The following is a 17,396-nucleotide window of genomic DNA, read 5'->3' on the forward strand; positions in this document are numbered from 1 at the left end:
ACAGGTCCTGTTCTAATTAACTTAGGAAATCACTACAACAGTCCTATAACATTTGGGCTATTAGTATCTAACTAGATAAAAAGGTATCACTGTTCATCTCAACCTTTCCTTGATGACTTAAACACAGAACCCACTGTACCTGACCGGCTTTCCCAGTACTGTTGTTTATAGTGTACTCCGATGTCCACATGGCCAGCCAGTAGTCTATAGCTACGATGACTGAATGCTTCAAAAGCTTAGAGAAAATCATCAGAAAGAGCAAGAAGAATCCTCCAGAAGTGAGGTAGCACCAACAGGTTTTCCATGGCATTTTAGTCCTGAGCCTCATTACTGTGGACATGTTGTCATCCTCATCTTCCTCCTCTTCTTCCTCTGCATACAAAACACTTGTTTAAACTTCAGATAGGCAATGGGTAGATAGAATTTGTATTATCCCATAATAAAGCATATAAAAATCTCCCTCAGCCAGTTTGGCTCAGCAGACAGAGCATCAGCCTGCTGACTGACTGAAGGGTCCCGGGTTCGATTCCGTCCAAAGGCACATTCCCCGGGTTGTGGGCTCAATCCCCAGTAGGGGGCATGCAGGAGCCAGCCAATCAATGACTATCTCTCACCATTGATGTTTCAATCTCTCTCTCCCTCTCCCTTCCTTTCTGAAATTAATAAAAAATATATATATTTTTAAAAAAATCTCCCTCAAAGTTATAGAAATACAAGTATTAGGCTGAGAACATTTAAATGTTTTTGGCAGGAAAAACCTTATTTCAGCTCTCTCTCACACAGCACAAATGTACCAAGACTCACTATGGGAAATTCCTCAAGATGCCTGTTGATTGATTACATACAACTTTTCTTCACTCCTACTCTTTTCATTTTCACTATTTTGTATTTGATTTAGCTCTTTCCCCCCTGCAAAGAGGCTTATTCCTCAGTGGCACACTCATGTGTCAATTGCCAAAGTAAAACCCTCCCATCCTATTACCCATATGAATATTTCAAATGTAAGGAAAAAAAAATCTACCTTCATCTTCATCCTCCATCTGGGCTTTGGCCTCTCTCGAATACATGGCTCTTCGGAGAGTTTTTCTCTCTAAGGTTGTTTGGTCAGCTTCCATATCCTACAGGAAACATCAGGCTGTCACTCAAGGAGCTCACAGCCACAGGAAGGTTTTGACTTGCCCATCAGTGACGCACAGTACCAATCGTTAGTTATCTTTACCATGTGGGCTCTGCTCTCTCTAGAGGTCCCTAACTCCTTCCATAGGAGCAGTGTGGGGCAATGCCTGAGGTTTATAGGGGATGCTTCAGAGTTAAAGGCACAGAACAGGAAGCCTGGAAAGGTAGTAACAGCATGATGGAGCTGACCCCAGGGACAGGGACACTTGCTTTATTTTTATATCACTTTCAGATATTCCCTGTAGTTTCGCTAACTGAAGGTTTACCTATGTTAACATATATCCTCCTTAAAAATACATGTTGTTCTAGCCCCACCGGTGTAGCTCAGTGGTTGAGCTTTGACTTATGAACCAGGAGGTCAGAGTTTGATTCCCTATCAGGGCACATGCCCAGGTTGCTGGATCAATCCCCAATAGGGGGCGTGCAGGAGGCAGCCGAACAATGATTCTCTCTCGTCATTGATATTTCTATCTCTCCCTCTCACTTCCTCTCGCTGAAATCAATAACAACATGTTTAAAAAAGTACATGTCATTCTAGACTGGCTAAAACACTACCTGTCCTACACTGTTATTGTGAATTATTAAATCAGAATGAGTTTCTTTAGCATCTCATAAGACAGCTGCACAAAAGATAGAGCGTTCAATAGGAATTAAAGGAACATAGGCAATTTTTAAGGAAATGGGAAATGAGGGTGCTTAGGTGCCTAGCAGTTTAGGAGAAAGACCTAAGAGGGGGATAGATGCAGAAAGATCAAAATCAAACTGTGAATTTTTAAGGGTTGCTTCAGACTAGCCTCAAGAAAGGACGAGCATTTCATTTTCTCCACTCCTCTGCTTCCAACACCCTTGTCCCGCTGGCTTCGGAACTGGAGTAGCATTGTGTTACACTGTGGATTAAATGAGCTTCTGCCCGACATTCTGGGAAACTAACCATGTCCCCAGTTTCTGTGGGGAAATGCATTCTGAGTTCCAAACAACTGACCCACAAACTTTTGCAATCTATGGTAATTTAAGGGTTTCCTGCATATGCTGACACACACACACACACACACACACACACACACACACACACACACAAAAATCAGTTTCCTACATCAATAAACCAACAAACCTTTGAAGTGATCAGTCTCTGGGTAGCGATTTGGGGGTTTATTTATTTATTTAGCCTCATAGGACACCTGTGATTTAGGAGACCTGCTATTCTAGATGGCTCTCTTGCTTCCAGAGTCTTGGTCAAAAAAAAAAAAAAAAGTGAAAGTGTCTCCTGAACAGTTTTTATTTTCCAGAGACAATTTGACATCAGCTTTTTATTTTGTATGATGATATGAAAACCAACACTTGGACATGAGATCAGATAAAAACACAAACTTCAAGAGGACCCAATACTTTGGGAATAGTGTAATGAAAAAAATGAACCTGCACATTGAAAAATAGAAGATTTGGGTCTTGTTCAACCTCCACGCAATGTGAGCAAGAAATTTAACATCTCATAGACATTTAAAAAAAAATCTTCAAGACCATGTTTCTTATTAGAAAATGCTCATATTAAGTTCATTACAGGTTAAAATTTTTTAATAGTGTTGATATTTGGATCAGGTAGTAAATATGAATTTAGATTCATTTATCCAATTAATATCATTGAATGCCTGTTATGGGTCAGCTCAAGATGAGGGCTGGGGGCTAGGGGAGGAAACATCAAATAATGCCAATTTATTTTACTTAATCACATGATGAAGATAATGGTTGATGTCATCCAAGCTAGAATTTTAAATAATATTTAAATCAGCTAAAAAAGGTCTTTTCCTTCTCTTTCGTGTAGTTTTCATTGCTATTTCTTTTAACACTAGTGACCAAGTGCATGGATTCATGAACATTGAAAGGAAATTAATTAGAAGATGGATGGTGGGGCGGAACTGGGCAAGAAGGGCCAGATACGCCCTGGAGCCAACCTCTCATGATTCCTCCCCGGCCGGCCTCACCTGGCTGGAAGGGCATCTACGGAGTGAGTGGGGTCCCACCGGCAGGTGGAGGCCCTCAGCCTGGCTTGTGGGGATTGGGCCAAAACTGGCTCTCCAACATCCCCCAAGGGGTTCCGGAGTGCGAGAGGGCACTCTGCAAAGTTGCTGTCGTACAGGTGTGGAACACAAACACAAGTGTGCAGTAAAAAAGATTCAGGGCCCACATTGCCCTAGCAACAACATAACCCACGGCGGAAGGTAGAATTGCACGACCCTGTGAGGAATCGGGCTCCCTCCTCTCTGGTTTCAGGGTGTGTCACCTGAGAACTGCCACTGCCAAGTCACTGCAGCTCAGCAGCTCCTGCGTTGACCGCTGGCCCCCTGGTGGTCAGTGCACATCATAGCTACTAGTCGGGCTGACACTTAGCATATTAGCCTTTTATATATACAGATATTCTTTTTCTATTTACCCCCTTAACCCTTAAACTGGCAATTCTGCCTAATGTTCTGAGACTGGATGTTTTGGGGGTCCTTTAATTTCACCTTCCTTCTCTGCTTGCTCGATCTGTTCTGGCTATAGGCCAGCCTTTCTCAGCCTTGGCACTATCACCATTGGGGCCCAGTAACTCTTTGTTGTGAGGATTGGCCTATGCGATGTAGATGGTTAGCACTGCCCCTGTCTTCTACCAACTAGATGCCAGTAACACCTGCCCCCCCAGATGTAGCAACAAAAATGTCTCTAGATGTTGCCAAATATCTCCTAAAAGGCAAAATCTGCCCTGGTTGAAAACCAGTGCTCCAGGCACACACCCTGTCCTGCCACGTAACAAATTAAACAAGAAGCTGTTTTACAAACACTTCCCCAAGGTGTTCTCCTGGTCTTGTCCCACAGTGTGACTCTCCCTGGCTGCAGATGAATTCAGGTGTCTGCTCTTCCCCAGGTGGCATACCCTCCCTCCATTTCCAGATGAGGATTCTGAGCAGGTGCATGGTTCATTTTGGCTTCTATTGGCCACCAGTCCACCTCACAGCTGTCCACACCCTAACTTGTTCCATATCTCCCTCCACTGATTTAGAAGCTTGTAATATGTCTTTAATTATAGAGCTATGCTATCTCAAGTGGTCATTTCATTTCTAAATACAACTTAACAGACTTTCTTTCTGGCTTGCTTAACAGTATTACCACAAAATCAAGCCAAGAGCTCTCTCTCTCTCTCTTTCCAGATCTTCTTTCCAAAGTAAACCATAAATGATCCTACTCCTTAAGCTTACATCATATTCTTTTCTTCCTGGCATCTGAAAAATTATCATTTGGAGCTATCCCAAGTAAATTCATAATCAAGCTTCTCACAGTATAATTCCTATGTTGGCACTTGCCAGTTGTACCTTGTAATTTTTTTTTTTTGCGAATGTCTTTCAATTATTCTATGATCTGTCCTATTCCACTTCGGGATATTTATATATATCATTTCTTCCTTTTGATATTTTTGGCAAACCCACAGAAGACACGGCAATCTCAGCATCTGACTTTTTGGTTTCCTTTCTCTATTGAAACATAGGTCCTTTTATTCCTTTATAAAATAATACGTTTTAATTTCTTGATATTCTCAGAAATTTGCTGATATAGATTTCATTTTATAATGTTCATTCCTGGCTAGAGGTACAAAATTCTGGACATTGCTTAGGCCCAACTCAAAAGATAAGAATTCAAAAATTTACTAATTCAATTTATAATTTCGCCTTTCAATCACAATTGTTCTTTTTAAATTATACTCAATCTGATTTTCAATTCTGTTATTACCTCGTTCAATGTTATATTTATGTCATACATAACATTATACTCAAATTATTATATATGGACCTAAGTTAAGTCAAATTAGGACCACTTGTTATACTGTACAACTGTGAGTAAGTTACTTAGCCTCTCTGAGCTTGTTTTCCCATCTGTAAAGGTGAGATGGTATTTTTTCCCCACTAATTTCTCACTCTCTCAATTTTTTTTCTGATTTCTGGAATTTTGTGCTAGTTAAATGAGATCATGTAAAAGGGGCTTTGTGGTCTTTAAAAGCTATACAAATGTAAAATTTTATTGTTATTTCTTTCTGATCACCTTCCTTCACTCCCAACTCAACCCTATCCAATACATGCTTTACAACTTCACCCACAGCTCACAGATCTTCCTTTTTCCAAAGGTATCTTGGATTTTGTTTTGCCCATGACCCTCCACTTATAGGTAGTGAATGAAAATATTCTCACATTACAGGTAAGAAAAATAAGATATACATAACTAACGTAAGGTTATATCATGCTTCAGCAAATAGTTTAAGCTTTAATCACACACATAATTGTAACATGGTTCAAATTCCAATAAAATTTTTCTAAAATCCTGTCAAAAGATATCATTAGAATTTTATAGTTTCAAAGTAGCCCATTTGTTAATACATATAAATATGCAGTTACTTTCAAATGAGGATTTCAAGTGAGGACCATTATCAAATATTAGGCATTAAATGTAAGTACTTCTTTAAAATATTTTTAGTAATTATACAGTACATTTCTCACTCTTCTGAACTGGACTCTGAACACTTCCAAACTATGAACAATTACCTTTTCTAATTCTTGATCTTGCCGGTTCATAAGTGTTTTCCAGTGTTCATAAAGCTCGACATCTTTGGTTTGAATGTCCTTCAAAGTCCCTTCTCTTAGGACACTTCCATCTTTCATGGCTATGATCTAAGGAAAGCACATATTAGCACAAAAAGCCTTAACTGGCCAGAGGAATCACCTTGATCTCAGAAAGCACTTCTTAGGGTCCCTGTTTATTAAAAGAACTATCATATCAAAATTAATGACACTTCCTCTGAACTCTCACCCAGTCAGCATGTGTGAGATACTGCAGTTTGTGAGTCACAAGAACGAGTGTCCTCTTGTCATCTTGGAGAAATTTCAAAATCCCTTCCTGCATTAAGTGATCACTCAAGTGAATGTCCAGGGCAGAGAATGGATCGTCCTACAACCAGTAAAATAGGGAGAAGGTAAAAATTTCTATACCCTTTATTTAACTTAATTCCTCTAGAAAGTAGAAATACAAATAAACAAAAGACAAATTATCCCTCAAATATAATTTTAAAAACAGACCTTATATAACTTTAAATTGTCAGAAAAAATAAATTAAAATGAAGGTTTTATTTTTTTATGTTGGACGTTTAACCTACAGAACTGTAAGATAATACATTTGTATTTTTTAAGCCATTAATTATGGCAATTTGTTATACCAGTGAAAGGAAACTTATACACTGATCAAGAAGAAAAATGCTGCCCTAAAGATAAGCAATCTGTCCTCAGAGAGAGTCATCAAGTGGAACAACAAATCAATGTTTCTCTCTCTCTCTCTTTCTCCTCTCTCTCTCTATCTCTCTCTCTCTCTCCCAAAATCAATAAATAAAATTTAAATAAAGAAGCTATTAGAGATTATGCAAAATAAACCTATAATGAATGGCTAGGAATACACAATAAGTTGACCCTATGACTTGTGTTCCGTGGTTCTACAGCTGAGATAAGTAAGAATCTGTAAATTGAAGGCAGTGAAAGGAACTAGGATAGAATACGATACCAGAAGACCATGGTTTCTCAGATTTCCAAGTTACCTGGTCCTCAGGTGGCTCAGTCATTAACTGATCCCAAAGTTCAAGAAGTCATTTCTAGTTGGGGGTTCATTCATTATGAAAAAGATTTACAATTACACAAATTACTGCCAGAACCTGCTATGGCTTTTAGAGTGTTGGTTGGAGACTGGTATTCTTAGGGAGATTAACCTGAAGTGAATTTATACTATGTCCAAATTCTACTCCCATCCCCAGTAATGGGTCCAACTTAGTGGGAAACTCCAAAACCAACCTATATTTTGAAGAGGCTCTCAAGATGGGTGAAGTGAAAACTTTAAAGGAGGTCTGGAAACCAGATTTATAAATAGTTAATAACTGTGCAGAAGGAAAAGGCAGGGAAGGATGCATTTACATAGTCTTCTGGTCTCTGACATACATTATCTATTTGTAAACTAAGCTACTTTGACTTTCTCCTGCTGGAGGAATCAAACAAGAACAAATTCATAATCAACATAATCACCTAATTTTATTTGTGGATTCACAGGTAGAACCAACTTAATAACTCTGGATATACATGATAAACATTCATGAAGCTTTTTTAAGACAGAGACTCTAGACCTGTCCTTACAGATTATGGTTGAATGGGTTTAGCGGTGGTAATAAGATCTTTATAGTTTTAGGAAGTTTCACAGACAAATTTGAGTTGCCTGAGTTGTACACCACTGGAATGGAGTGCCGTGCTTATATCCACCAGGAATGTATTTTCCAGACCTTCTTTCCTTGTCAGAAAATATAAACAAGACCTATGATTCCATCTAGTTGATCCAGCACCATTCACACTCCCTCATTAATCATCCTCGTGGTTCAGAAACTCATATAAGCAACCATGTGGGCACCTCAGTCTCTTGGACATCAATATAGGGCCCCCAAGTCTCAACCTTACATATTGATCTGATTTGTACTGTGACGATTTGTTTCTCTTACATTTTCTATGATTTCACAAGTTAAATCATCTTTTCTTAAATTATTTGACTTATCCTTTAAAGACTCATTTCAGAGGGAAACAATGAATAGAAATTTAAGTAAAGGCCATATTCTCACCAAGAAGACAATGTTGGTATTCTGATAGAGAGCTCGTGCCACACAGATTCTTTGCCTCTGACCCCCACTCAGGTTGATGCCCTAGAGAAGAAATATCCATAAATATCCACCTTTTCATTAGTAAATGATCTGCTGGCTAAAAATTCCTTAAGTACAAAAAAACTCTTAAAATAATGGTAACTTACTAATTAAATTGTAATTAGTAAAAAATTTCTTTAAAAATCTTAAAATAATGGTAATTTACTAATTAAATTGTGATAACATTGACGAGATAAAATGAAAACTGTCTAGTGGTCAATACCTGAATTATATTAAGGTAATTCCTGACTGATAACATTAAGCCCCCTTTCATTCTGATACAGAGCTCTCCTGTACAAAAGCGTTATTAACCAAAACACTGGTGAGTATTGAAGACCACAGAAAATTCCTTTTTCTTTTTTTCTCATTTTATGAATTGTGCCTGTAGTGTACTGGTAAATTTGATATTATAAGTTTTATTCAACAGAACTATGCAGCAATATGCTTTTCTAGTCAAGTGTTGATTATAACATGTTTAAAACCTAGTACAGTAAGTCCTCACTTAACATAGTCCACAGGTTCTTGGAACCATGGCAAAATGACAGACTAATTGATGTAAACAAGTTAAGTTCCAAAAGCATCTCAATGGCCCAAGCCAGTTTGGCTCCATGGATAGAGCATTGGCCTGCGAACTGAAGGGTCCTGAGATCGATTTCGGTCAAGGGCACATGCCCGGGTTGTGGGCTTAATCCCCAGTAGGGGGCATGCAAGAGGCAGCCGATCCATGATGTTCTCTCATTATTGATGTTTCTATCTCCCTCTCCCTTCCTCTCTGAAATTAATAAAAAATATATTAAAAACAAAAACAAAAGCATCTCAATGTTATAACAAAATTACAATGAATGAAATGATGCTGAACAAAATGACAAAATGACATTATTTGAAGGCCTGCTATATTTATTGAGCCCTTGATATATGTCAGACTTGTGTGAATGGCTTTACATTCCTTATTTCTTTTATTCCTCACAGTAATTCCAATATGTAGTATTGTTCTCATTTTACACACATAAAAACTAAGGCTCTGAGAAGTTAAATTCATGCTCTTAAATACTAAACTATAGTGCAATAAATACTCATTACAAATGCAGACTATAGCTCTTTCCCTGCCACTGCAGAGTTGCATAGAGGCAGAGGACTTGGTGTGTTCAAGATATGGCTCCACCCATAACCCACTGCCATGGCTGAGGAAGGTATTGCTGCCTGAGGAGTAATGGGTGTTAATAGTTAATACTGCTTAAAAAAAAATACTGCTTTACAAGGAGTGCTGAAGACCACCCTTATTCAGGATGGCCTAGCAAACAGAATTCACTGCAAAGCTGGCACAGCCTGAGACAAATGCCACCTTGTGTGCTTGCATCTAACTGTGATGAGCCTAAGAATGTCAGCCGAAACCCGTTTGGCCTAATGGATAGAGCGTCGGCCTGCGGACTCAAGGGTCCCGGGTTCGATTCCGGTCAAGGGCATGTACCTGGGTTGCGGGCACATCCCCAGTGGGAGGTGTGCAGGAGGCAGCTGATCGATGTTTCTCTCTCATCGATGTTTCTAACTCTCTATCTCTCTCCCTTCCTCTCTGTAAAAAAATCAATAAAATATATTTAAAAAAAAAAAAAGAATGTCAAGTTGGTGGAGGCCATTTGTGCCGAACACCAAATCAACCTAGTTAAGATTGACAGCAACAAGCAACTAGGATAATGGATAGACCTCTGCAAAATCCACAAAGAGGGAAGACCCCATAATGTGGTTGATTTCAGTCGTGTGGTGGTTGAGGACTACGGCAAAGAGTCTCAGGCCAAGGATGTCATTGAGCAGTACTTCAAATGCAAGAAATGAACAAATAAACTTGACTTTTTTATTTAAAATATGCAGACTACAGAGTCAGACTAACTCAGCTGCACCACTGACTCTGTGATTGGGCGAGCTCTTTAGCCTCTCTCAGCCTTCGTTTGCTCAGCTTCAATATGCAGGTAACATATAAAATCTTTTGCACAATACTTGACGTCTATAACAATTTTTGCCAACATTGTTATAAAGATTACATAAAGGTATAAATATTGTTCAGTTGGTCAGAATAGTAAAACATCAATGAAAAACATGTTTACAAACACTCAAAAAAAGAACACTTTAACAAGAATAAATCAATGTTGACAAGAGTAGAAGAAGTTGTCGAAAGCAATCTCAGTTTCCAAATCACTTTAAAGTAAACTTCAAGAAAGTAAAAATACATTTGATCAAAGGCAGGAACTGCTCTATTTTCCTTGCGAACTCTCAAAGTGGCCAGCACAATGTTAAGTATATGGTGGTTATACAACAAACACTTAAGAGAGAGTGGCATCAAAGAGCTCCTGTATTCCTGATTCTGGAACTTGTCACTAGGGCAACATACAAATTTTAACCTCTCAGATTTTATTATGCTCCATTAAAGATTATGGGAAACCAAAAGACTTTTCTAGATTTTTTTTTCATCATTTAATTAAACTATACATAGCTCACCCTCTCTCCAATTTCAGTTTGGTCTCCAAATGGTAGTAAGTCAATATCTGGCTGAAGAGAACAGGCATCTGTGACAGCTTTATACCTTTAGGAGAAATGATGTTGAATTTTTAGAACACTATTAATATGCTGCCCATAAACTAAGTCCCAAGTTCAATATCTTGGAAGCTGAAATGGGCCATTTATTGAGCATGTGGGTACATTAGCCTCTCTCTACTATTAGTATGTGGATATAGAGATAAATAGGTGTTGGTTCTTACTCTTACAAAGCTAGTAAGTGGAGAACAAGACTGATACAGAAACATATAATAAAAATGTACCTTGTTAGGTGCTCCTAGAATACATAGAAGGAAATGACTCACCATTATGAGAAGTTAGTGACATCTTTGCAGAGGAAGCAAGGTGTAAATAATATCCAGCAAGATGAGTCATAACTTGTCAAGATATGAGAGAAAGGAAGCTTAAAAAACTGTACAAAGATGAATGAGTTTACGGTGTATATGACAGACAACAGGAGGCTCACGAGGACTAAATCACAGGTTTTGGGTGGGTGTCTGTGCATAGTAATCATACATGCTGAAGGAAGAGCAAACGGAAGATGAAGATTGACAGTATTCAAATTTATCTAAGGCTGGGACTAGAGATAGAATGGATTGGAAGTATAGGGAAGCACAGAGTTTGAAAGTGTTGGAAAAAATATCAGTGGTTTCATTTTCTCAATCATCTAGTCTTAAAATATTCAAGTCATTCTTGATTCTTCCCTCTTCTTCTCCCTGTTCATATCTGACCATTCTTTTTCTAGAATGATTTTCTGTCAACCACCACTTTTCTAGTCACCCCCAGATGCAGGCAACAAATACTACATGCTTGGGTAATTATTCTAACAATCATCTAAATGTTTCATTGCTCTTAATTCAGATTCATCCCACGTATCTGTCATTACACTGCCAGATTAATATCACATTCACCTTATTATTTCCCTTTCTAAAACGTGCTGTGCCTCCTTAGGATGCACACAATTACATCCAATTGTATTTCAGGGCTTACCACTACCTTGTCTCGGCCTTCCTTTACAATCTAGCTCCCCACTGTCATTATTCCCTAATTCCTTTCTGTCTGGTCTGTTCCCAGGCCCCAAACAGACCCCATGCCATTTAGGTTCTTCCTCCCACCTATCTATTTCCTCTCCCCGCCCGTTTCCTCATGCTTCTCCCCTGACCTAATTCTCCTTAACTTTCAAGACCCAGTTTGGGGGTTTTAAGACACCCTTGTGAGAGTGGCTTAAGGAAAAGGTCATAGCTTTGAACACTCCAGTGATATTAAAAGATCCCACAGTCTCCCTCTTCTTTCCAAAGTCAACATTCTTTCTGTTGCTCAGTTGGGTTTTTCCTTTTGCTTACCAATAACCTCACCACCACCACCACCACCCCTCCCCACCGCACATACATACACACTGCATTTTCGGCTGTTTAATTCTGGTGTACAAATTATTCTCAGTAAATGTACATAATGGCCTGAAACTTCCAATGAGACTTCTCTTAAAAGAGTTGAATCAAAAGATCTGGTGAAGCCAAGCCAGTGTGGCTCAGTGGTTGAGGCCACAGTTTGATTCCTGGGTTGCAGGATCAATCTCCAGAGTGGGGAGTGCAGGAGGCAGCCAATCAATGATTCTCTGTCATCATTGATGTTTCTATCTCTCTCTCCCTTCCTCTCTAAAATGAATAAAATAAAAATTAAAAAAATAAAAATAAATAAATAAAAAATACCTGGTGATGCGGTTGGAAGGAGGTCAAGCAGAGAGGAAAGGAACTCCCTGTGTAAAGATTCCAGACACCGTGGACCAAATATAAGGGTTCGAAATAGTTGCTCATTTTAGTTCTAGATTTTATACATTCAAAATTACCTCTGTTTGTTGAAAGGACTTCCAAAGGTAATATTTTCTTCTACTGTTGCATTTAATAACCAAGGCTTTTGAGCTGCATAAGCCACAGAATATCTGCTCCTACTGGAAAATGGAAAAGAAAAACAATACAACAAAATCACGCAAGGCTGCTATGCTGTATGTGTATTTTAGTGTAAGTAAGTGAAATAAAGGCCAATAAAATATCGCAAACACAGAAATGGAAAACTCCTAAAAGAGAACATTTTAATAACCACCAACTTTATTAATGAATAGTTAAAGATTCCACTTGAATTCAAGGGACTAGATTTTTATCAAAACGTCACACAATGTGTGAAATTTGATTTTGTTATGATAAAAAAGTGTTTTAAAGTAGAAATTATTAATTAAAAATTTATTTTCTAAAATGAATATAGTTTTTAAAATAAAGATAAATAACAGTTCACTTTTTCACAGCCACAGATATTTTAATTTGTATTAAAAGCACTTTACATAACTATACATTTTATATGTAGACCTTAAAATGTGAATTGATACTATAATTATAGTGTGTGTTTGTGGCTTAATCACATTAACACATTTAAGGCAATAGATAATACATATTTCAAAGCAAAGAATACTATCTTAAGGAGTCCATTTCAATACTGAAATACATATTTCAATACATACTGAAATAGTGTATTTTTTAAAAATGATAACCTTCTCGTCCCCCCCTTTTTTTGGCTTGCAAATTCTACCAGATCTATATCTCAGAATTTAATTTGCAATAATTAGGAAAATGCATGTGAGTTGAAGATAAAGAAGATGATGGGATTGGGGCAGGGAAGGGGTCACTCGTCCACAGTTAGTTCATGATCTGTAAGCACTAATAAAGAAATTAAGGTTAAAAGAGAGTAAGGTTAAGAAAAAGAGTAGTTAGAAATGCTCAGGGATTATCCGGAAACATTATGTCTAGGCGTTTAGAAGACATAATATACATATGCTAAAGGTCTTTTAGATAACCATATATGCAGTAAAACAGTGGTTCCCAACTACTGACATGTCTGCTTCGCCTCCCCTCAAGTCTTCTAAGTGATTTTTTTCTTTTTGAAATACCTGAAGCACTTGGCTATCTCTAGCTTATTCACAGATTTCAACACTGTTTAACTCATAAACAATATACATATTAATTCTTGCATTTTTACTGAATGTAGTGGGTGACATTGGTTAATAAAGTTATATAGGTTTCAGATGTACAATTCTATAATACATCATCTGTATAGTGCATTGTGTGTTCATCGTCTAAAGTCAAGTCTCCTTCCGTGACAATTTATCACTCCCCCTTTACTCTATTCTACTCTCCCCATCCCTCTTTGCCATTTTATGAAATCCCAAACCCAGTTTGCTAAGAACAGAGAGTTTCTGCCAAAGTTGAGACATATGTGACTCATTGAAGGAAAACAGTGGACACAATGGACCATTTTGGCAAATTAATTCTTTCAGCAGCCTGCAAATGTTGGGAACCACTGCTATTGGAAATATTCCAGCACATTTTAATAAATAACTTTATACATCACCAGAATGAACAAAATGAATAGGAGCAAGAGATTATCAAGTAAAGTCCGAGGAAAGAAGTTATTCTTATTAAATGTAGATTAAAATAGAAATAATACCTTCTGGTTGCTTCAAAAGAAGGTTCAGATTCATTTACACTGCAAGTATGGCAAACAATGTTCATTAATTATGAAATATAAATACAGAATGACTGTCTGCACATATCAAGTAAGAGATCAAATAAACATTGGACACATAAAATAGTTACCTTTCCCAAATGGTTTTTTATATTAGTTTCAAAGACAAATAAGATAAATAACATTTTTAATGTCTTAATTGGTTAGAAAATAATTACTTAGTTAGCTTCCAAAAGATGGATACCATTCTTCTTTTCATACAAAATTTGGATTCATACAATGACCTGGGTTCTAGCCCCAATTCTTCTCCAACTAGTTGTATAAATTTAGGTAATTTCTCTAGAATAGTTTCCTAGTCTGCATAAGAATTCAATATCTCCAAGGCTTCCTCATCTTTAAAATTTCAAATTAAATTATTTAAATTCCTAATTAGTTACACTAAGGCCACCAATCTGGGGAAGAGTATTACATACATAGTATGCGCACTTGAGAACTACCTGCAGTTCAGAGTTACTGGAGCACAATGGTGAAGGTGGGTAGAGTGGCAGGATATGAGTTTAAAAAGTAAATTGGGAACCAGGTCATGAAAGATCCTGATGTAGTATGCAAAGGTCTTTAGAATATTACTTTTTTATATAATAAAATAAATTATAACACAGAAATAATCCGAATTGCATCTCAAAAAGGTAAATCTTGCAATGGTGTGAAGAAAGGTGACGGAGTTATATTAGAGTGAGTAGTTCACATAAATGGTAACCACTTAAACTAGGAACATTAAAACACACATAGAAATGTTAAGGACAGACATAAGAAAAGTGATTGGTTGCATTTTGCAGGCAACGGAGAGAGAGAAAAGAATTTAGGTTGAATCTTTGAGTTCTGCCTTGGGCGTCCACCAACTGATTTCAGGGGTGGGGACACCCCCCTACCAAGGTACAGGAGAAGCAGGTTTTGGAGATATGAGATATGTGAGCTTGCTTTGGATGTGTTGAATTTGCAGCTTCTATAAGGCTTTTTATAGCTGCTGTTCAGTCTTCAAAAGAAAGATCTTGGTCAGAAATGATATGTTATTAGTATTTTCAAAGTAGCTGAAGTCAAGAAAATAATTTAAGGGCTAAGAAATGAAGAGGATCCTACAGTAGACTGCAGAAAAACTGAAGAATCAGAATGTTTTTCCCACCTTTCATCTGCATTTCTATTGCAGATCCTGGCTTTTTGACACATTAATCTTGGCTTATCCTTAAAATGTAAGTTCAAGTATCATTCATTTATTCATCTTCCTATTATTTTTTCTCATAAAACCATGCACATATTTTTCTTGGCCTTCATAAAAATCGAACCAAATAATTAATTATGGAAGTATTTTCTTATTTCCTCAGGGCCTTTGCTGGCAAACAGTAAACTTTATGAAAATAGGGACTGGCTTCCTTTGTTCAGTTCTTTACCTCCAACAACTAATACAATGATTTGCATGTTATAGTTGTGCCATACATATTTTTAATAAACGAATAAATGAAAGTGTCATGGAAATCAAGACACCAGTTGGTTTCAAGGAGTGATCAATGGTGAATAGTTTCAAAAGCTTTGGGGAAGTTAGGTAGGACTGAGAACAAAGCACTTAGGCAGGCCTTGGTGAGAACTTCTCAGCCAGACTGCAATGCACTGAGTAAAAGGAAAGTGAGGAGGTTAAGTATGGGCAGATTCCTCTCTTAAAAAGAGAAATGCCCATTATTTGAGAGATCAGCAAGACCTTTTTTTTTTTTTTAAAGAGCATAATGAAATAGCAAGAAATTAAAGACATATAAGAAAGAAGGGTTAATTTATGTAGTAGTATCCTGAATTAGACAAGACAGCATATAGTGGATCTTCATTTCTGAAGACTTCTCCTTGCAGGATTTGCGTATATTTTCCTTTAAGTGTAAAAGTTAAATATCATATACTAGTTTCAGAGGAAGAAAGAAAAGGTAGATATATATCCGTTTGCTGGTAGTCATCTCACAAAAACAAATAAAAATTACCCTGTTCTTTCACTAACATTTTCCAGGAATAATGACATAGTCCTTAACTTCTAGAGATCACCTACTCTAACTCTTTCTCATAGCACATGTTTAATCAAATTCAGTTGTGGGAGATTATTTTTATATCATCCAAAATAAATAGAGTTAGCTATTAATTCCAATATCAGTTCATATTTGATTACATGAAAATCACTGGGTACACATCCAGACTCATCTTCCACCATTCAGTGTGGTAGTTACCATCACTGAAGGCAACAAGAGAAAGCAAAGAGGTCAGATGGAAAATCTTCTTCTGAAAAAATGGCATACGATTTCACTTCTGCACGCAGAATTTGTGTGTATTTTTCTTCAGGAGTATAAGTTAAACCTGGTGTTCTAGCCACTTCCAAGTATCATGGCTGATACCTTATGAAATGGAAATAGTGACTTTTACAAGCCGAAAACAGAAATAGTATTTGGAAGGAGAGCTAGATGTGGACACAACAATGCTATGTTCTCTCTGATCCAGAAAAGCTGACACCATGTTTCATCATTCCCTCATGCCAGGTCAAGTCACATCCAAAGGAGTAACTCCTCAATTCAGGAGTCTTAGAATAATTGATCCATGATGACAAAGCTGATTAATGAAGACATAAGAAGGTGGAACATCAGGACAGATGGGGTCTGATAATAGGCTGGCTGATGGCATGGCGAGTGGAAAGGGAAAAGAAAGGGAAAGCAGAGATAAATGATGGTTCCACTTCACATGATTACCACCACTGTTATACATTCTGGACTCCCTCACGGGAACCATCCATCAGGTAAAGCTTGAGTTCTAGCTCCTACGACACAGGTAGGAAACCATTGTTTATCATGACATTTAGGAAAGCACAACTTCTGGCAGGCAGAACATTTGCTCTGAAACAAGCAAAGAGCACACCTCGATACAGGAGTAAGAACCCAGGCATTCTGACAGTCACTTCTTCCTCTCTTTCACCTTTCTCTTCTGGGCCTACAAGATGTCAGACTAGGTCAAAGGTAGCAATTTCCAAGGAAACATCTACAGATGTCTTTGCTGTGTACCAGGTTCTAGCCACGTAGGCACGTCCTGCATGAGCAGCAGTACCTTCTTTCCTGCCCAAAGTAAATATTTAGCTCTGCAAGCGGGCAGAGTACTTTATTGCTCATTGCTCATGCCGTTCTATGAGGACACATTTAATTCATAGAACCAGAGATACAAGCAATGATGCAACCATGACAGCAATGCACTGGGAGCCTTACCATAGCATTTAGTTTATTGTTTTTCTTTTATTTTTTATTTTTTAAGCTTTAAAAAATATCAAAAATCTAGTCTTCTGTAATAAAGTACTTCTTTTATCATTTGCACATCATCAGCCTATCAGTATTGATAATTTCTAAAT

The 17,396-nt window shown here is 37.6% G+C and overlaps 1 protein-coding gene and 1 pseudogene across 7 annotated transcripts in view; one reads left to right on the forward strand and one right to left on the reverse strand.

Moving 5' to 3' along the window:
- ABCC9 (ATP binding cassette subfamily C member 9) overlaps positions 1-17,396 on the reverse strand; it is a 115,962-nt gene that overhangs the window by 38,480 nt on the left and 60,086 nt on the right. For 6 of the 7 annotated variants that reach the window (XM_059682353.1, XM_059682357.1, XM_059682354.1 and 3 more), the window contains 8 exons: positions 13,961-13,999; positions 12,312-12,413; positions 10,409-10,493; positions 7,841-7,921; positions 6,007-6,144; positions 5,742-5,867; positions 1,022-1,118; positions 140-372 (listed from right to left, as the gene is read on the reverse strand). In XM_059682353.1, coding sequence (XP_059538336.1) covers positions 140-372; positions 1,022-1,118; positions 5,742-5,867; positions 6,007-6,144; positions 7,841-7,921; positions 10,409-10,493; positions 12,312-12,413; positions 13,961-13,999 — 901 coding nt within the window. The remainder of the gene's footprint in view (positions 1-139; positions 373-1,021; positions 1,119-5,741; positions 5,868-6,006; positions 6,145-7,840; positions 7,922-10,408; positions 10,494-12,311; positions 12,414-13,960; positions 14,000-17,396) is intronic. The other variant, XM_059682358.1, reaches the window with a different exon arrangement.
- On the forward strand, positions 9,096-9,755 carry LOC132226065 (small ribosomal subunit protein eS12-like; annotated as a pseudogene).

This window comes from Myotis daubentonii, chromosome 2 (genome assembly GCF_963259705.1).
Source record: "Myotis daubentonii chromosome 2, mMyoDau2.1, whole genome shotgun sequence".
NCBI lineage: Eukaryota > Metazoa > Chordata > Mammalia > Chiroptera > Vespertilionidae > Myotis > Myotis daubentonii.